We start from the raw sequence: 19677 nt of genomic DNA on the forward strand, positions 1-19677 counted from the left end.
GTCGCGCCAGCGACACGTATGCAGCAAATAGAAGGATATACAAAGAAATTGAATGTATTTTCTTTTCCTAAGGAAAGAAGAAATATTCAATTTCAATGTTTATCCTTCTATCTGCTGCATACGCGTCACTGACGCGACAATCCATGGTCAGACGGCCTTAGAAAGGGTAAACCAGGGAAAGTGAGGACACTTCCTCGTGTCTGCGCCAAACATTTCTAAATGACGACGGTCGTCGTGGTAACATTTCACCAACGTCGAAAGGTTGTGTGTCGTGCTCACTGATATACACGTAGGTATGTGTGTGTGATGTACCTAGCGCCTCCTACCAATGCGGTGCTAACTAAACTGGAAAACTTCAGCCAAACAAAGACAGCTTGGTCCCCCTGGTCCCGACCAGCGAGTCGCTAACGAGACAATACTGTAGTTCTCTTTTAAGAGGACGCGTCATCGGGCACTGTGAATGTACATATTATTTTCAGTAAATTGTGAGGGGTGATTGCACGCCGCAGATACACATCTGGATGGAAATTTGGCATTTAATTTAACGCTAACTAAAGTGCTACTTGTAGTGCGCAGAGAGGAGGGTGTGAATGTATATTTATTGAAACTGTTCATAACGATCCTAAACTTGCGAGACTGCTCGAATATCGTGCGTAGTCTAATTCTAATCGCTAATGTGGTCACGAAGTGGAGACAATACGTTGTAATAGAACAGTAATAAATCTATCTAATCTGGTTCCGAATGGCAATGCTCACCGCAAAACCAAATTTTTAAAAATGATTCTTGGATGTCGCATGTTATTTTATTATAAACGTAAATATTTTTCTACGAAAAAATTACCAAATGTTCTTTAAATGTTGCTCTTTTGAGCGCAAAAAGTTCTGTAAAAATATACGCTTCCGCTTCTTCAAAAAAAATTCACAATTATGCGCCTCTTTTCGACCGCCTGACTGCGCATAACCCCTTACTGCGCGTGACTACCACTGTCGTCGCCACACGTTTTGCCAAACTATTTCGCTTCTGTATCGAAAACGAAACGTGACTTACTAGTCCCGTTGATGCTTTCCGAAGGGAAAATGTCTGCTGTGTCGCGTGTAGTAGTCAGATTTTCTCCTAGACCCTTAGTTTTGGAAATAAATTAAAAGATATCTGCAAAAGTGGGTGCATTTCGGGTGTTCTTTTCCCTTTGATCGTTCTTTAAACATATTTAAGTGTTCATAATGCACCAATAACTTATATCGCTGTTTTCAGGAGGGTTTATAGAATAATTTGACGCAACAAGCAATCGAATAACTATTACTGTTTCGACACAAAAAATGTTCAAAGTTGAAAATTTGCAGTTTTTTTCGAAATCGAATTTCTCAAAAACTAGGGGCGATGGCGTCAAACGGTTTGCGGATTCGTTTTCAGCGCATGAAAACCTATAAGAAACGGCTATTGAATGTTACAAGTCCGAAAAAAAGTCAAATGGCTGTTGGACAGTGTTATCAGTCTTTTTAGTACAAAAAATAAGATCCACGCAGCTTGTAGACGATTTCACAGCCGTAAACCAAAGACGCGTGCTCCGCCACTCATTTTTAACAACGACCTAACTGCTACAATATAATGGCTTCCTTTTGGTATTTTCATCAAATGTCTAGCATTTTTCGATTATGGTTTTTTAATACCCCATCTTACCTCGCTACCCCATCATGCCCCAACTTCCCCTAATTTCAATTACAGTCACCGAGGGGCGACTAACGTTTGCGCGAAGAATTTTTTGACAGTCCCAGCTCGGTATTTTGTAGAGATATAGTGACTAACTGGAACTCCTTTGAGTGTACCGACCTGAGTGCACAAACGACTAAATGTATTCACTGTCACTTCTTACGTTTCGCAACACCCTAGGGTTTGGACGCACTAATATGTAAAAAGGATGTTGAGCACCTCTCTGGAGTCCCAAATTGCCGCCATGGCGCTCAAGGGTTTTACGTGACTTTGTTCCAGTTGCTTTTGCGGTATCACTATATCTCTACATACGTATATATACACATCACAAACTCTAATAGGGTGCGTCATGAGTTGTTGACCCAATTTATAGAGGTACGCTTACTTGAATTGTTCTTTAAAAATTTAATTTAACAATAAAAATCATTGCGTCCTAGGGTAAACCAACCAGCGAATGACCGAATTGTGGAATCTTTGAAATTAATACTTGAATATATTTATGTATAACAACAGAACAACTGTTGAAATTGCATTTAAATTTATTTTTCTTGAAATTTCTATAAAAATAATTACTCATTCTTAACGTAATTTAAAAAAAAAATATTATAAAATGCAAAACGTGTAGAAGTCCAGTAAACGACTTCTACTTTTAATAAGAATTCTACTTATTAAAATTTGCTTAATACGCGTAACTAAAAACATAGGATATTAAAAGTGCAACTACGCTCCATTTGTAAACATATAATTATGCTTAAATTTATAATTGACATTCCTTTGCCTAAAACTCTATTCACTGGTATGCGGTCAATTCCTGGTTGGTTTACCCTATGATCTTAAATCATCTCTCCTCCAATTGTATGATGCCTCCTGGACTACGGAGCCACGAATTCATGACACATCTTTGCGGTTATATGAAAATATCAGTTGCTCTGAGAAAGTATTTACCACAGGCATCCAGAAGGATATGAACAGAAACACCACCACCGCGTTCCTGACGACGCGGTCGTTAAAAGGCTGAAGGGGCCACACGCCGACTACTGAGCTGAAACGCTTCGACACCGAATACGCGGTTTGATCGAAGAAATCCATGTCTCGACACTCAACGGACGGTCGCCTGTTCTTTACACGACTGCCACGGGGAGAACGTTATATATACTGATATATTTTTTATTCCGCGAGATTACCTTTCCAATTTGAGACGGTCGGGTGTAATGCGACCCTCGATCGCACACACTGCGGCAGATTGGAACGTACAACGACAGCGGTGCAAAGTGCACAGTTAAATCTACCGTGTCTGTCCTCGAACACTCTGTTTCTCGTTCGGGTATGTTTGCATGAGTAATGCCAGCTAAAGGGAATAAGTGCAGAGTGCGGAGTGATTCCGAAATAATTAATAAGGTGCGATGTTGCGGCAGTTCGTTTCAATCGCCACTTTTACGATGATGGATGGAAATGCGTATCGATTGACGGGCAATCCGAGGGCAGGACAATATCTGTATCGTCGCATCGCGCACTTATTTCGGACTTAGGTCGGTGGCGAGACAGGTGGTCGGGCACGAAAATGCTGTGCTTGTTCTTCCCAACCCGGCATATTCAAGTCGCAAATTCACGCACCCGTCTGTAACGAGTGTGTGCAGACTACGGTGCAGCGTTTAGGATGTGCGGTGCGGTTAGGAGCTGCGTGTCCGGTTCCCTGATTCTGGCCAGCGAATGAAGCAGAAGAAAAAGAATATGAACGTGACCATCTCACCGGTATCCTTTCGTGAAAACTGCCCTTCGGCTGCTGTAATGGTTGCTTCTTTGAGAAACTCTACCGATGCTGCGGGAGTCTCATAAGTTTCATTTCTGTATTGAGTAACGCACGACTGTCATCGTCGTTTCACCAAGAATCGTCATCTCGTTGACGTCCTTCAGTCAGAAGATCTACTTGGAGATATTGAATAATACATTTTTAATCCACTTTCCCTCATAGATTCTGGTTAATTTTGATAATTTAATTTAATTTAGTTTCGAGGGCACGGTGCTAGGGTTGTTTGAGTAATCGAATAAAAAAATTTATAAAACAATTATGTTAAGTGATTTTATTAAAAATGTAGTAAAAACTAAATTGAAATGCACTAAAAACTTGAGAATAATTCTGTTCTTGTACTTCTGTTTTGATGGTGTTAATGTCACTTTAAATAAAATCGAGGGGGAAGATATTTCAGAACAGGATATGAGCCACCTTAATACGGAAACAAGCGTCGAAATGAATTTGTTGTTAGAGAGTTTTCATTCGTATTAGTGAAATAAAATATTTTAATTGCGGGATGCAGATTGTAATGTGACATAAAATTGACGAACTGTAGTTGATGATGTTCCACTTGCTAACCGACTCTTCAACTTCTAAGAATTTATTTAAAGTGATATTAACACCTTCAAAATTGAAGTACAAGAAAAGAATTATTCTTAGTTTTTAGTGCATTTTAATTTAGTTTTTTTTTCTATATTTTTAATAAAATCGTTTAACATAATTTTTTTTTATTATATATTCTTTTATTTTCTAATTTTTAGTGTTTGTGGATTTACATTTCACAGCTCAGACTTCTCTGCAAACATCTTTTATTGCTGTATACAGTTTAACAGTTTGCTTAAACGTTGTAGTGCTACAGTCACTAAAAAATAATTCTTTTCTTGTACTACAACTTCGATGGTGACGTACTACGGGCGAATTCCAGTTACGCCCAAATCGCCCGTGAATTTCATTAGGGTAGGTTTCCTTATACGCGACTGCACGCATCATCAAGAATTTCAAAGTCGATTTTCTCGAAAACGAAGCGCAATATAAAAAAATTGTATTCCTTTTTCTCGATTCATTTGCCTGTTATAAGTCGAAAAGAAAGAGTAACTTTTTTTCGTATCGCCCTTCATTTCCGAGAAAATCGATTTTTAAATTCCTGACGACGCGACCAGTCGCGTATAAGGAAACCCACCCTAATGAAATTCACGGGCGATTCGGGCGTAAGTGGAATTCGCCCTTCGAACGCCTGCAAAGCTTTGTTTTATTATTCGCACATACGTGGCGGATCATTTCTCGATGAACAGCGCCTTTTTCGTCGTTTTCGTAAAGAACCCCAGTGGCTGATTTCAAATCGTTTGGATTTGTGGTTATGGGTTATATTTATTGATGACTGGGTAATTTTTTCACCCGCTGGGGGTTGATTTGTTTTAAAAATATTGTATTGTCATCCAAACTACGCACGTCTGCAAAGTCCCAAGACAATTGGATAGTTGGAAGTGGGTTAAATTTGAGTTGCCAGATTTCAACCATGCAAACATAAAAACAAACATACAAACAGAGAATCGAAGCTGAATAAAATCGTTTAAAAAGGCGAGAGGCTCGAAAAGAGTAGCTCGAATTGTTTCTAGACGGTCGTTTTTATTATCCCCCTCAAATCGGTTCGGAAACGGAGTCCCGGCTCGGTTCGAACTTGAAGCTCGAATATTCGTGTTTCCCTGCTACCCTTAGCAGTGCGGGAGATAGGGTGAAATGTCTCCAGAAACTACATTGAATAATTTGTATATCGTTTCAGTTTATAAAGCTGGTCGAATCGTGGGGTGTGGACTATGATATTGTTATCGATTGTATGCCACCCTTGTTTACCACGGGGTTGGTAATGGCGAAGTACTTCAACGGTGTGTTTCACGTACGCAAGGTAAGCTGGCACTCAAGGTTCAATAACTCCAATTCACGTCCGCTGGTTTAGATGGAAAGTGACTGACCGGCCTTAATAACACAGTCCGACAGCCATCTGGACTTGTAACATTCAACAGCCATTTCTTATAGGTTTTCGTGCGCTGAAAACGAATCCGCAAACCGTTCGACGCCATCACCCTCAGTTTTTCAGAAATTCGACTTTGAAAAAAACTTGCAAATTTTCAACTTTGAACATCTCCTGTGTCGAGACAGTAATAGTTATTCGGATCCACTGCCGTTCAGCGTAACACAGTCGTTTAACGCGATTGACTATGTACCGCTGTCGGCGCCGCACGTTTTGCCAAACTATTTCGCTTCTGTATTCAAAAAGAAACGTGACTTACTAGTCCCGTTGATGCTTTCCGAGGGGAAAATGTCTGCTGCGTCGCGTGGAGTAGTTAGATTTTCTCCTAGACCTTTACTTTTGGAAAAAAATTGAAATATATCTGCAAAAGTGGGTGCATTTCGGGTGTTCTTTTCCCTTTGATCGTTCTTTAAACATATTTAAATGTTTATAATGCACTAGTGAATTATATAGTTGTATTTGGGAGGGTTCATAGAATAATTTGACGCAACTAGCAACCGAATAACTATTACTGTTTCCACACAAAAGATGTTCAAAGTTGAAAATTTGCAGTTTTTTTCAAAATCGAATTTCTCAAAAACTGAGGGTGATGACGACTAGTGTTCCTGATTTATCGATATTTTTTGTTTCTCGAGAAATCAGAAATGAGATCATATTTCTTGAGAATTCTCTATTGAATGTTATAAGTCCAAAAAAGAAGTAAAATTTTGTCAAACTGTGTAATGTAATAAACTTCAATTAAAACGAAAAAGCCCAAATTCTTATTGACGCAAAATTGGATCTTCAGGCGAGTATAGTGCCTCTCCGAGATATAGTGACTTAGGTGTGAAGTCCCTCAGCGGGGTCTTACCCGGCACCCTGCTGGGTTCTAGCCGCTAAACGTGCCCCCCTACTACCTCTTGCAGGACTGTATTTAGAGAAGACCAGGACAAAACCGGGGCCCTAACAGAAAGTAAAACAGAAATTGCAGATACGGTTTATCGTTATTAAAAGACATCAGTTAAGCTTTGATTAATTATTGTATTGATTCATAAATTCTCCACTACTGTTCTGATGCAGTACATGTACCTTACTAAAATGTATTTGTATTTAATATGAGACAATTTTTAATAGCCAGTAGCAAAGCTTAATTGATGTCTTTTAATAATGATAAACCGTATATTCAATTTCTGTTTTATTATCTGTTAGGGCCCCGATTCTGTCCTGGTCTTCTCTAAATACAGTCCTGCAAGAGGTAGTAGGGGGGCACGTTTAGCGGCCAGTACCCAGCAGGATGTCGGGTAAGTCCCCGCTGAGGGACTTCACACCTAAGTCACTATAACTCGGATAGGCACTATACGACTACGGTACGTAGTATGATGAAACGCACAAAGCAAATATGCGCCTGCTGATTAGAATATCAGGAGATGCTGTACAGCATTTGACTGTGGAGGGAATATTAAATTACTGGAATCATTCTGTCTGTTTTATTACTAGATCGCATATAATGCATGTTTATTGCATTGAAAATTGTTTACGATTCGCTTTGTGTTACAGCTGGCAGAGCTGTGTTATATGATTAGAAGCGATTCTGAACGATTGAAGGATCTTCCACAGTTCGAGGTTCTCCATTTCTACGCTCTGCAAGGAAGGAGATTCGTGGTGTCCTTCACAGGTAAATGAATCAGTTCCGATTTTATTATTCCTTCTGTGATGGGCGATGTGGTGTCAGTTGTTGCGTATCCAACTACACATGGATAGATATCTGAGAAATCTCTCTTGCCACCTTTTGTCTCTCGGGCGCGTGGAGCTTGACTTTGGGAGTGATGGCTTCGAATACGTCGCGAGTATTTTTGTTCCAATGACTAATACTGGATTTTTAACAAATCATACTTTGAAACATTGTGTTCAGTGGCTCCCATGAAAACGTGCCATTAAGTGAAATTTTTCTATGTGTAATTATTAAATTAATTCGTATACATTATTTGTTAATTATTAGTTTGATGTATTTCTCGTTTGCCATATTCCTGTCTTATTCTCGACATTCTATTTCAGTTGCCCTCAGCCTGCTACTGGTGATATACCTAGCACTTCCAACCGCGTTAATCATACGCGACAGTCTAACGAAGAACGAGTCGAAGGAGAAATATCTGATGTATCCAGTGGATTATTACTTCATAGACACACAAAATTACTACTATTTTGCAGCAGTGCATGGTTATGTAGCGTCTGTGACCCTCATAGTTCTCATATGCTCGCTGGACTCGATGTTCATTATTTTTATACAACATGCCTGCGCGATGTTTGCAGTCACTGGGTAAAACATTTGCATTTCCTTCCAATCGGGCGTAATTTTGCTTGTGTAATCTTAATATATAAAGCAGAAAGCTTCTATATGTTTGTGTGTTTGATAAACTCTGAGATCACGAAATATGCATCAGCTCATAATGCCTGACTAATCCAGATGAATGTGACCATTTTTATAAAAAAAACCTAAAAAAATTTTTTTTTATAAAATCAGAATCTAAATTTCGGGCGAAGCCCAGTAGCAAAGTTAGTGGTCAATAAGTAAGAATAACAAATGCTTCCATACCACGCTTCTCATAATTACTTTCAAGATCGTCAATATTATGATTTGAGTTGAAATTTCTTGTTTGACATATGTATGAAATTTCGTTCATCAACGTTACTTTAATGGCTGACCAAGTCGAGAAATTTTTTGTAATATGGGTGTGATTTGTGCACACATACCTGATTGCAGTGGCGGATTTAACAGGGCGGCCAATGAGCACTTGCCACCTGGGCCCCTTCTCGGAAGGCCCACCAGGGCCCCATTCTTAAAAAAAAATTATGATTTTATCCAAACTACATTTTTTTCTGTATTATTACACGGAGCCCGTTTTCAGTAAACTACCGCTTTAGTTTCTCGAAAATGGGCCCCTGTTCAGAAGGCCCCGCGCTCAGAAGACACCCCTAGAGCCCTGTCTTCAAAAATAAATTATGATTTTATCTAAGCACTTTTTTCTATACTTTTCTGTACATTTACCCCCTTTTAGTAAACTACCCCTTCATTTTCTTGAAAAAAATGGGCCCCTCAACGTTTGCCACCTGGGTCTTTTTTCTTAAATCCGCCAGTGCCTGATTCCCTTTAAATTTCGTCTAAGTATCGATCTCAGGTTGAGTTTTACGCAATACTTTGCTTATTTTCTTCACAGATATCGACTAAAAACGGTGCACATTTTGGACATGAATGCAATGACGGTCGGAGTCAATAAAACGGAGTACCAAAAGTTTGAGAATGCGCAAGAACGAATGTACGCGAAACTTGTATTATGTGTTAAAGAACATCAAAGAGCTATAGAGTAAGTGTACAGCTGCATGGTTTTCCATCATTACTGCGAGTATATCACTGCGCGACATTTCGGTGCTGTATAGTGGATGATGGATGTTCCATAAAGGTACGCACGGAGGGTAGATCGGGAGAAATGCTTCCTCTCCAGGGAATACACCGAGCTTATAACGAATCATTCCAAACGGTTACCCTCATTTAGCACAGAGCTCCTGCACAGTGATAGGATGTACCTACTTTGCAGAATTCGTTAGCTAGGTCAGATTACGCGACGTAGTTCAGGATGATATATTTTCCGAACGACACTAACTATATACAAAATTTTAGTTACATCGGTCATTCGAATCTCGCGAACCTCGTAAGAGTTCAACAGCTGAAGAAACATCTATCAGTTAAGAGTCCGTATTTTTGTTCAGGTGCACGCAAATCGTACAATCAGCATTCTCAGGGACACTGTTTCTTCAAGTATCGATGAACATCCTAATCCTCAGTATTACTGGAATACAAGTAAGAGTTTACCATCATCCATGTTCGTTTTGTTTCATCTATTAACGGGGGAGGTTTACCTAGAACGGTCAAAACATCATGCATTTTTGGGAATTTTTTCTAGGAAAACAGATGAACTTTTATTATTAAACATTAGTCTAGTAGAAAGAGTACATCTTACGGATATTTCAGTATTTTTTGTGGTAAAAAGTATTGAAAGGTTTGTGAGTTATAGGCGATGCCCCGAGACGTCCTCTTTTTAGGCGCTTCGCGGTGACAATCGTAGCTCGGTGCAGGATCATCCAAAATTGAAAATTCGATTTTCTCAGATAATATACGAAATTATCTAAGCGCTATCGGACTCGAGTTTGGAAAAATTATTTTGAGACAGAATGGCGGCCGTGCAAAGTCGAAACATCGAAATTTGACAAAAATCGCTCGTTTTTCGAGTGTAAAAAAATCTAGGCAAAAAAAACGGGAAAGCTCCCGATACCGCTTGGATTTTGAACCCTAAAATAAGCCTGCAAAGCCTCGAGTAAATCGGTTCATTGATTTTTTAGTTATGTGTGTCACCGATTTTGAGAACCTGATTTTGAGAAAAACACGTTTAAAGTTTTGAGTCTGAGCGCTACACCGAGGAGCACCAACTTACTTACACGCGTATAACTTAGTCTATTTTGGTCGGATTAACTTGACACTTTCAGGGAATAATTTCAAGATGTACTTCAAGAGAATATAAAAATCGAAAAATCGCTTTTTCGAAAATTCCTAGGTAGACCTCCCCGCTTAATGATTAAACATATAATTTTGTCTCGGGGAGTCCCCACTTGCATCGTATGTGCACCGTAAGGCGTAAATTAAATAAATTATGAATTGTAAATCAATAATTTATTCAAGCACGTTCTGCAACTGTCGAATGAGAACAGTGAACGCTAATTGACTTCTATCAGTTCAGTGCTTTCAGGATTGTTGGAATTTTTCAGGCTTTGTTGAAATTATCCAGTGGAGATATATCGGATATGTTAAGGTTGACAATCTGGATGATGGGACAATATATTCATCTAGTTTTTATCCACTTTCCTGGGCAAAGACTGTCGAATTTCAGCGAGCAGGTGTATTACGACTCGTAAGAACACAATATGTTTATGTTTACATTTTTTCCCTGTGTTTTAAACAGGATGGCGCTTCAAGCTTATCCGCTTATTTATATTGCCCAACGAACTCATTTTAGTCACCTTTTTTTCCCTCCCTTTTCTCCTTCGGGTCCCAGCAGCAAGCAGTGCACCGGGAGAAAGGTGGCCTCCCATCTTTCCCCAGTACACCGCCCTTATGCTTAACTTCGGTGATCTAACAAGATCCGGTGTTTTCCATCACGGCCACCACCGCGCCGCTGATAAGAGCACAATATGTTGTCCATTGTTGCAAGTAAATCGTGCTGTTTTACGTTCCAATCATTTGATATACAGAGCGTTTAACATAGGACGGTTATAAATTTTGAGCTGGCCAATGCACATCTAATCTAGTAGAGAAGTCTTAATACTTCGAGACATGGAAGGGTATTCTGTGTTGCTTTTAATTAAATGCAAATGCAAATGTACATTTAGCATGAAAGAACTGATTTGACTTGTATGATTTGTGAGCTTGCTATTTGTAACGATATAGTGGATTCAGTCAGAGCAATTCACCTATTACCGTCATACTGTATTCCCGAAGTTAGCTCAGGATATACGTTTATTGAAACCTCTCCATTTGTTTGGATGAGCAGTACGATATTAAAAAATTGATAACCCTTTCCTTTTACTTTTGTTGTATTTGCAGGTTGGAATGCTCGTGGCACAAATTTTCCCACAAATCGCGTGTTGTGTACTTGTTTCTCCATATGAACACATTAATACCGTGTCGGCTGACCGCGTTGAAAGTGACAACGCTGAACATGGAAACGCTTCTGTCGGTACGTAACGCCCTCGTGCGAGTGAATAGATTCACACTTGAAATCCACACTTTCTGCACATTTTCATGATTCAATTACGGCTTTTATGTTCTCTGCCGTTAAAATATTAAAGACTTCAGGGACATCGCCCTTTTCTTTCAGTTCACGCAAGCTGCCGTCTCGTATTTCACTGTGCTATCATCAACGCTATAATCTGTGTTAGCAGAATAAACGGATCGCACGCGTTTGCTAGATTCGGGACGGTCGTGAGACGATTAAGACACTCGGTTACTTTTAAACACTTTTTAATTATAATTATATACAGCAATTTACAATAAACATGAATGATTTAGCGTTGAAATTTAGTATTGTTCTTACCAGCAAGCGTACAATTAAGGGACAGCGAAACTAAAGTTTGCGTAAGCACGGCAGAAGCGTTACTCGTCCAAGGGTGTGTTCCGTTTCGCGCATTGACTGCATAGACTGCAGACAATGGTGATTGGTGGTATATAAGGTGAGTGTATAGACTGCATAACCTGATTGGAGTATTCGAATTCGAACAACTACGCATGCGCGCATTATGTGCATTGGCTGCCTATGGTTTGATTTTCTGTAGTTGCTGCACGCATCATGCGCTGGAAGTTGGAGGATTCTAGGGAATTCTACGAATTAGGTTATGCAGTCTATTCACTCACTGTATGAACCACCAATCACCATTACCTGCAGTCTATGCGCAGTATGCGTGAATCGGAACACACCCCAAAGCAGATAGGACGAGTACCTTTACTGTCCAGTGAAATTTTAAACAATATGTCAAAAGTCCCTATCAATCCGACCAACGCTAAAAATTTTACAGAGGGTTAAAAAAAAAAATAATTGTTGTTTGCGAATATCTCGTTATCTAACAGTTTTACGACAAAAAGGGTTATTATAAAATTTATAGCTTAGGAAATTCTCTACAAAAAGGTGGTACGAGTTTTTTTCGCAGGAGTACCAACCATTTTCTAAAGCCCAATCCCCAACGAAACCCGGTCAACTTACTATGTAAGTTCGCCTCAATTATTATTATGTACATAAGTAGCTATATACTATTATCGGATAAGTGTCATTCCCGCTATTTCTCCCTGGAATAGGAGCAAATTTTTGCTGCGTTATTATTTTTCTTTTCGATTACCCCGTATCTTAGTAATACTTCCGACATGACAAGTTCTGTTAGCACGAATCCCTCAACTCTGCTGCCCTTAGGTAAGATCTACTTTGTTTACAACGCAATTCTAACCTCGCTTTACTCAAGTACCACATCACCCGCCGGCACAACTTTTGTAGAGTTAGTTGACAAATGCATCGGCTCCCGAATACACATTATCATGAAGAACGACAAGGAGATTGTCGGCACGTTATTAGGTTTCGATGACTTTGTTAATATGTTGCTCGAGGACGTGACGGAGAGCGAAGCCACCCCCGAGGGCCGAAGGGTTACGAAGCTCGACCTAATCCTGCTCAACGGAAGCAACATCGCGATGGTTAGTAAAACTTTTCTAACATCACTTAGTCCTGCAATTTGTTTATTGCTTCAGCTAACTTAATAAAACACAGTTTTAACACAGCTTTATGATACTGGCATTACCATACACTATTTGTTGCAGCTTGTACCTGGCGGAGAAATGCCCGATACGTAAAGCAAAATCTTTGCTATGTTTTGTACAATAAAAGTGTAAACATTAATTTAAATATACGTAAAGATATCTTTCGGTTACAAATATAGACTGAAATAATCCTTACTGAGCGATCAATGCATCGATCTCATTAACTACTCCACTGGTCGTGGGTCTGCTGGTAGCGATCTGCGACCACATTTTTCTGTACAACGTTTTGTAGGCACCGTCGAACTCGTCGTCGATATCGTCATCTTCGGGACGATTCCCTTTCGCAGAAAGGTATATAATCGTATGACTGTGCAGTCCGTCGAACGGCATTTGCCTAGACATCATTTGCCAAGCTACAATTCCTAGGGAATAAATATCCGCCGCCGGTGTGGGTTTACTTCCTTTCAATACCTCTGGAGCTGTATACCCTGGGGTACCCTAAGAAACAGTTGTTCTAATTGAAAAAGAAAAATAGAGAGAGAGAGAGTAAAAGTAGCTGTAAAATTAAACGTACTCGAAACTCTGAACTCGCGTTTGGTTCTTCTATTAATACGGAGCAACCAAAGTCTGTGAGCTTTGGTTGCCCATCCGCAGACATTAAAATGTTTTTGGGCTTAACGTCCGCGTGTACGATGCCGGCGCTATGACAGAATTGTAACGCACTGGTTACATCCTTCAATATGGAAGCCCTTTTATTTTTAGCTAACACTGCTTGGTCTAGGCAATCTTGTAAAGTAGTGCCACATAATTCCATCGTTATTAGAGATAGAGAAGCACCTTCTTCCACCATTAAGACCTTCACTATGTTAGAGTGCTTCAATAAGGAAGCACGCTTCTCAGAGTTCAATGCACTAATGCACCTTCCTGCTTGCATCACCTTGGCCGCCACTTGGTCACCTGTTGAGCACGTGCAGAGGTATCTTACACATGTGCTATAATTTGTAAACCAGCGTTTAAAGGCTGTCGCGCATCTTGGCGAAGCGAATCGAAGAAATTAATAATTGATTAATAACCGCTGTGCTTCGGTTATTAATTGCTTATAATTTTTTTTTCTTCGTTCCGCCAAAATGCGTGACGGCCTTCTCTGTCGAAAATTATGTCACCTTTGTAAGATGCTTTGTACACAGTGCCAAATCCACCGCTCCCAAGCACTGCACCATGTTTATTTGGAAGTCCATCTTCCAATATTCTTCTTCTGTTAGGGGTATCGATATTAAAAGGGGATAATCGGCCCTTACATTCGCTACTTTTTTTATAAGAATCCTTAATTGGAGTCTTTGGGCTTAGGAATTGTCTGCAATGATACGCGCGAAGCGGTTTCGAATTACTGAAGTTTCTGAATTCTTCGCAGTCGTGTTACCTTTTCTCCACAGTTTGTAACGCGCGCGGCGATAAGTTGCACAATTTAACTGCTAATCTTTGCGGTGACGCCATTATAAAATTCCGGCACTGAACTGAGAGCAGCGAACGTTTCTCTCGTTGCTCTTGTCACTTCGTAGTAAGGTAAACAAATACTTTTTGCTTTGCAAGTGCTGTACTGAGCTTCGGCGAAATCAAGGGCACGCAAACGGCCATTGAGCACTGGCAAATAACCAGAGTTGGACATTAATACGAATAAACTTTTACGTAAATATTACAATTTTTATTCGAATAAATTCGTTATTCTCGAATAACTTCATTTCATTCGAAATCTTTATTCGAATAATACCAAACTCTGCAAATAACGTTGCGCGATTTTTCCGATACTTCACGACTAGTAGATTGATAATAACGCGGGCATTATCAGTTGTAAATAAATGTCCTGATTGCAAGGATTTCGGAACACTGCATGGTAGAGGGCAATTAAAATGTTTTATTTCTCTATTCTCTAATATAAGGCGTAAAGCACCTACTAGGAGTCTATTACTAATTATTACTTTTTAATACTGTACGATAACTAGATTATTTACATTCTTTTATGAACTCATAACAATTTATGCTTATTCCGATAATCTCTCAATATAGGTAATATCAGTGGTACGTGTATAATAACATGTTAATGTACTAGACGTAACATATCTAATGAAACTCCGTGTTAAAAAGATCGACGCTAATAGAGTACGCGCTCGTAAGTACTGCTAGTGTCTCTTACAGCGGCTCCGGACCTCTATCACAAATTACGCCGCGTAGTGTGTTCGAGTTGAAACTGATATATCTCGTGTAAATTAGTGGCAATAAGTAATGCGAATAATAGATTTTCTTCGTTACAGAAGTAGTAAGATTAGGGATGATTATTATTCGATAAGATACGTTAGTCGATTCACAAAATATTTTTAACGACTTAAAATAGAATATGTCTTTTCTCTTTGTAATAGCATTGAAAATATTTAGTATCGTGTCCTTCTTTCATTTGTTGCACGCATTTAACACACGTGGGGGGGAGGGCGTATTATTATTATAGTTTGGTCTCTCTTTCAAAGTGTAGAAACATTATATTTGGGCAACTAACGACTATGATAAAATTAATAGTTACCGAGGCAAAAATACCTACCAAATACTGATCGGCTCTTATATCGAAAGTAAAGTAGAAAGTGAACGTTTAAAGAACCTTATTGTTTGCAAAATTCAGCTCCGCTATTTCCAAGATCTCTTAGACTCTACTTTTAAACAAGTACATGATTGACTGAAGTAAGTGTATTAAAATTGACTCGAACTCTACGAGGAATAAGTTCTTTAAATTTCTGCACCTTTAAGCTTCGTTTCTCTGAGTTTTAATGATACTTATCAGGTACTTCTCTAAACATACTTCCCGGAGTACCATTTCGACCGTTCGCTTTGAAAATATGATTCGTGCAACGTAATTCGTGTTCTTTAAATCAATCGTGAAATGGGACAGCTTAGCGGCTTTACACTTACGAGTATAACTTTCGTTTTCGTAACCAGAAATTCACAGAAAGTTCCCTGCCAGTAACAAAGTGAAATCTATACTTTTTTTTTAAGTACTCCTAGGCGAAATATAACGAAGACTGCTTTTCTGCTATACGCTCGCGACTGTTTCGCTCTTAAATTATTTATAAAATACCGTTTCCCATCTAGGCGAGCCTACTGACAAATTTTGGAGCATGTGTTCAACAGATATTGCTAAATGATTGTAACCCTTCGCACGCAGTGTAAATGATTTACGGTTCCAAAGAAATTAGATCTACGATATCGATCGATGAGAGCAGCTAGCGAGGACTTCTCGGACAATTTTCTTTATAAAAGATTCAGTAGTTTCATTCGTCTACGTCGTTGCCGCGTAGACGCACCAGCACCATTAATTAATCTTTGATCTTTTGATTTTTGGCACTCTCATAGCCCTGTGCCATTACGCGTAAATTTTCCTGAGCAACGTGTCGTTCACCATCGCCGTTATCATCACTCTTCAGAGGCACACGGAGACACCCTTCTCTTCCCGCCGATCCCCAAAGAAGACGAAACGCATCGCGCAACATCCGCCACGAATACACCAGATGGCATGCAGGTACTCGATAATATTTTGAAGAAAATATGAACGTGTTCCACGGCATATATCACATTAAATATTCGAGACTTGCGAATATCTTAAATTAAGTACGCATTCACAAGTGCAGGTATACCACTAAAGATGTTAAGTCTATTAATCGAGAACAGCCTTTCCCCCTTCGAATATAATTTCGTTTGCTCAAGTACCCATACACATCCAAGGTATAATTCGTCGTTTCACCCCGCCGTACTCAGGACGGAGCAGTAATTCCCTTCACTCGCAATACTCCCGCCACTGTTCAACGTAACAACGAATATCCCGTACAAAAGTTGCGCGATATCAGAGGGACATTAGCTTTTCCCTGGTACCGTGCAGCCCTTGTACCCAAACACTTTTCAGCAGATCAAACAATGGCAAAAATATCTCTCTGGAGCAGGGACCCTGCTTCGCAACTGTATATCCTTATCGATTATTTACAAATTTTGTAGTACAAAATAATTTTTACGAATTTAACGAGTTACCCACTCTTCGGGGGGATGGACATCCCCCTGTCTACTCTCTTTCTTATGACGTTGGTATACATATTTGCTCTTTCACGAAAATAGACTCTTTCTCTTTGCGAACTTGCGCTGATACGCGCGGTAGGAATACGGCTGTTACGAAAAGTACAAATGAATCCTTCGAACTAAAAGGAAAAAGAATAATACAAGGGAGGGGGGCGAAGAGGGGGTGGAGGAGGAGGCAGAGGGGCAGACGAAAGAAACAATATTGAGTGAGAGAGAGGGAGGGACAGAGAGAAAGAGAGAGAGAGAGAGAGAGAGAGAGAGTGCGATAGTAGAGAGAGGTAGAGGAAGAAGGAAGAGGTATTTCGGAGTAAGTCGAATAAGGCACTATCTAACCAGGTAACGGAGCTTCCTCGTAAAAGTCTGGCTCGTCTTCCGTGCTCTCGTGTTCCGAGCCTTTGCTGTCGAGTGCCCTAAGCTCAGCGGCGGTAAAAAAGTGCCTCATCTGAGCTCGCAGAGGTATCATGAGAATCAGGAAGAACGGAAGCGCCAGGGCCGCTCTAGTGCTCTTCACGATCCACAGTACAGCCAGGCAGAGGATTTGTATGAGAGTGAAGATGTGCATCTTGTACGTTTGCACGCGTCGTACGTAATTGGCGGTGCCGTGGTGTTTCACCGGCATGAAGAACAGCTTGAAGCGGTCGAACAGCTGCACGGCGTTCGTCGAGGATATACCCATGTAGAGAAACACTCCTAGGAGGACGGACATCGGTACGCGTCGCAGCAACGGCGCCATCAGCACGCTGACGCCGATCAGTATCGCGACCAGCAGGGCGCTAACCCTCTGCTCCTTCACCTCGACGATGTGGGGCTTGTCGCCGGGGGCGTGGGTGCGGGACATCACCGTCACCGCCGAGACGTGCGTCAGCGAGCGGACCGAGGCGGCGCAGCACCACGGGGCGCCCATCAAACCGCAGCCAACGTTCATCAAGCACACCACCACTATGTCCATGTGGTAGCCGTTCCCTTTACGCAGCTTTCGCTCTTTCTTGTCAATAATTAACCTGGGGCAAAGAACGAAAGCGGTTTTAGTATAAAATGTCTCTCCGATGTTTGTGCGAACGTTTCGCTTGTACTTATCCATCCACGCCATAAACTTTAATATCACAGGCGCCTGCATCAGTGGCGCACCCAGGAGTAATTCCGAAGCTTAGTAAAAAGAAAAGAAAGCTCGATTTTATTCCTTAAATATACTCTTCTTTAACAATATTTTTAGCCGCTCAACTCGGCTCCCCCAAGATTAAATCCCGAGTGCACCACCGATCCACATTATACCTTCTCTGAGCAATGGAATGGAAAGCAAAGACTTCTGTGGGAATCTTACTCGGAGATTTGTGTTTCCATGAAGACGAGGATGTAAACCAGCAGTGCCGGCACGATGCAAGCCATGGCCATCCACAGAGGTATAGGCTTCTGTATCCCGGCTGGAGAGACGAGCCAGTCCCTGCCAGGCATAGTCGGCGACAGTCCCTCCGGGACCAGCAGCTTCTCTGTCTTCACCTTGGCCACGTAGTCGATTAGAACAAACACGATGATGCTGATCGGCACACCGAAGTCGCCGAAGGCTCTCCTGGCGCTCCGTCCAAGGTAATGACTGTTACGGAAGATGCGCAAGTAGTAGGCGCCTAGGAACGTGCCTAGGCACAGAATCGTGCACATCAGAGCGGTGTTCGGTTGATTGATGAGTAAGCCAGCACTGTTGCGGCCCGGTATCAGCGACTGCGGCTCGTCCAACGATATCACTATAGGGTCGCCGTTCTCTGGAGAGATGGCCTTTATCTCCGTGATGTTCAACGACTCCCAATACCTCGTCTCGTTCGTCTGCGGAGTGAAACTGTACTCGTCCAGCAGAGGGTTCTTCGCGAAGTAATTGTACAGCTTGATGAACGTCTCGACGATGTAGAGGATGGAGATCAGGCCCGTGAAGATTTCTTCCGTGAATCGGGTGAATAGCCTGACCAGCACCGAGCCCTCGACGCAGGCGATGGCCAGCGCTATGATCCCCATCCACGCGCCCACGTACACCCTCACGGTTAGAAACTCCAGTTCGTTCGCTAGACAGAAGTTGTACAAGCTCTCGTCGAACAGCAGAAGAGGACCCGTAGTGCCGATGATCACTAGAGGCTGGGTGGAGAGGAGGGCCATCACTATCCCGGTCCAGGAGCCGGAGACCAGGGTCTCCGATATGCCGATCACGTTGTGCGTCTTGTCGCTCATCAGACCGCCGAAAGTGATGGCCGTGCACAGAGCAGCGAAGTACATGAAGATGGCTGCCGCCAGGCAGGACGAGCTTAACCCGTCGGTGAAGTCGGACAGGTAGAAAGGATAGCGCCTCTTGATGTCGTTGATCAGGCAGCCGAAGGGCCGTTTCGTTCGGCGAAGGGGATCGTCGTCGCCGGGAGGCTTCTTCTCTTCCTCGCCAGCGAGTAGAGCTGCGCAGACGGAACGAGTTAAACACCATTTCGAACGTTCGAATTTCTGTGACTGTGGCTCCGATGCACCCTGGGTGGAAGAAATATACTGAGGGATACTTGACGCAAATATGCTGTTTGGCATTCGTTACAGGCTCGAGTAGGTTCTAGGTATCTATCCACGTTGGTTTGTTCAAGCGTTTACTATACTATTGTCTAATTTTAGAAAGAAGGCACCTCGTGGCAGGGGCCACTGACTTGCGAGGTTACCGCTACTTCAGGCTCTCGTGAACGGTGCTA

General features: G+C 41.4%; 4 protein-coding genes across 20 annotated transcripts in view; 2 read left to right on the forward strand and 2 right to left on the reverse strand.

Moving 5' to 3' along the window:
* The first annotated feature begins 3248 nt into the window (after window positions 1-3248).
* LOC143375604 (uncharacterized) lies at window positions 3249-11711 on the forward strand. Of its 3 annotated transcripts, XM_076824923.1 has the most exons (9): window positions 3257-3493; window positions 5281-5403; window positions 7066-7183; window positions 7564-7825; window positions 8724-8870; window positions 9274-9364; window positions 10327-10469; window positions 11162-11294; window positions 11436-11711. In XM_076824923.1, exons 1-9 carry the CDS (start codon window positions 3419-3421, stop codon window positions 11484-11486), a joined length of 1143 nt encoding a protein of 380 aa, XP_076681038.1. In that variant the 5' UTR covers window positions 3257-3418; the 3' UTR covers window positions 11487-11711. The 3 variants fall into 3 exon arrangements, with proteins under 3 accessions (XP_076681042.1, XP_076681028.1, XP_076681038.1); XM_076824927.1 differs by having other exon boundaries at window positions 3249-3493; window positions 8724-8822; window positions 11162-11711; XM_076824913.1 differs by having other exon boundaries at window positions 3254-3493; window positions 11162-11711.
* A 616-nt stretch (window positions 11712-12327) lies between these two features.
* LOC143375683 (U6 snRNA-associated Sm-like protein LSm5) lies at window positions 12328-13066 on the forward strand. The gene is made up of 3 exons (XM_076825054.1): window positions 12328-12518; window positions 12600-12796; window positions 12920-13066. Exons 1-3 carry the CDS (start codon window positions 12473-12475, stop codon window positions 12950-12952), a joined length of 276 nt encoding a protein of 91 aa, XP_076681169.1. The 5' UTR covers window positions 12328-12472; the 3' UTR covers window positions 12953-13066.
* On the reverse strand, window positions 12850-14456 carry Mos (proto-oncogene serine/threonine-protein kinase mos). Its single transcript, XM_076825042.1, has 4 exons — window positions 14280-14456; window positions 14023-14213; window positions 13434-13816; window positions 12850-13357 (listed from the first exon to the last, which is right to left on the reverse strand). Exons 1-4 carry the CDS (start codon window positions 14351-14353, stop codon window positions 13052-13054), a joined length of 954 nt encoding a protein of 317 aa, XP_076681157.1. The 5' UTR covers window positions 14354-14456; the 3' UTR covers window positions 12850-13051.
* A 295-nt stretch (window positions 14457-14751) lies between these two features.
* Window positions 14752-19677, reverse strand: part of Ae2 (anion exchange protein Ae2) — a 102529-nt gene continuing 97603 nt past the window's right edge. For all 15 annotated transcript variants that reach the window (XM_076825129.1, XM_076825156.1, XM_076825165.1 and 12 more), the window contains 2 exons: window positions 18291-19398; window positions 14752-17970 (listed from right to left, as the gene is read on the reverse strand). In XM_076825129.1, the coding sequence (XP_076681244.1) occupies window positions 17298-17970; window positions 18291-19398 (1781 nt within the window). In that variant the 3' untranslated portion in view covers window positions 14752-17297. The remainder of the gene's footprint in view (window positions 17971-18290; window positions 19399-19677) is intronic.

Source organism: Andrena cerasifolii, chromosome 1 (genome assembly GCF_050908995.1).
Source record: "Andrena cerasifolii isolate SP2316 chromosome 1, iyAndCera1_principal, whole genome shotgun sequence".
In the NCBI taxonomy this organism is placed as follows: domain Eukaryota; kingdom Metazoa; phylum Arthropoda; class Insecta; order Hymenoptera; family Andrenidae; genus Andrena; species Andrena cerasifolii.

Bases quoted from the DNA above. Each gene is read 5' to 3' on its own strand.
- LOC143375604 (XM_076824913.1), top strand. From the start codon at position 3,419: ATGAAGCAGAAGAAAAAGAATATGAACGTGACCATCTCACCGGTATCC. The intron at 9,365-10,326 runs GTAAGAGTTTAC...GGAATTTTTCAG, and splicing joins TCAGTATTACTGGAATACAA to GCTTTGTTGAAATTATCCAG. The intron at 10,470-11,161 runs GTAAGAACACAA...TTGTATTTGCAG, and splicing joins GAGCAGGTGTATTACGACTC to GTTGGAATGCTCGTGGCACA.
- LOC143375683 (XM_076825054.1), top strand. From the start codon at position 12,473: ATGACAAGTTCTGTTAGCACGAATCCCTCAACTCTGCTGCCCTTAG. The intron at 12,519-12,599 runs GTAAGATCTACT...CAACTTTTGTAG, and splicing joins CTCAACTCTGCTGCCCTTAG to AGTTAGTTGACAAATGCATC. The intron at 12,797-12,919 runs GTTAGTAAAACT...TATTTGTTGCAG, and splicing joins ACGGAAGCAACATCGCGATG to CTTGTACCTGGCGGAGAAAT.
- Mos (XM_076825042.1), bottom strand. From the start codon at position 14,353: ATGGCGTCACCGCAAAGATTAGCAGTTAAATTGTGCAACTTATCGCCG. The intron at 14,214-14,279 runs GTAACACGACTG...GTATCATTGCAG, and splicing joins TTACAAACTGTGGAGAAAAG to ACAATTCCTAAGCCCAAAGA. The intron at 13,358-13,433 runs GTACGTTTAATT...ACTGTTTCTTAG, and splicing joins ACGCGAGTTCAGAGTTTCGA to GGTACCCCAGGGTATACAGC.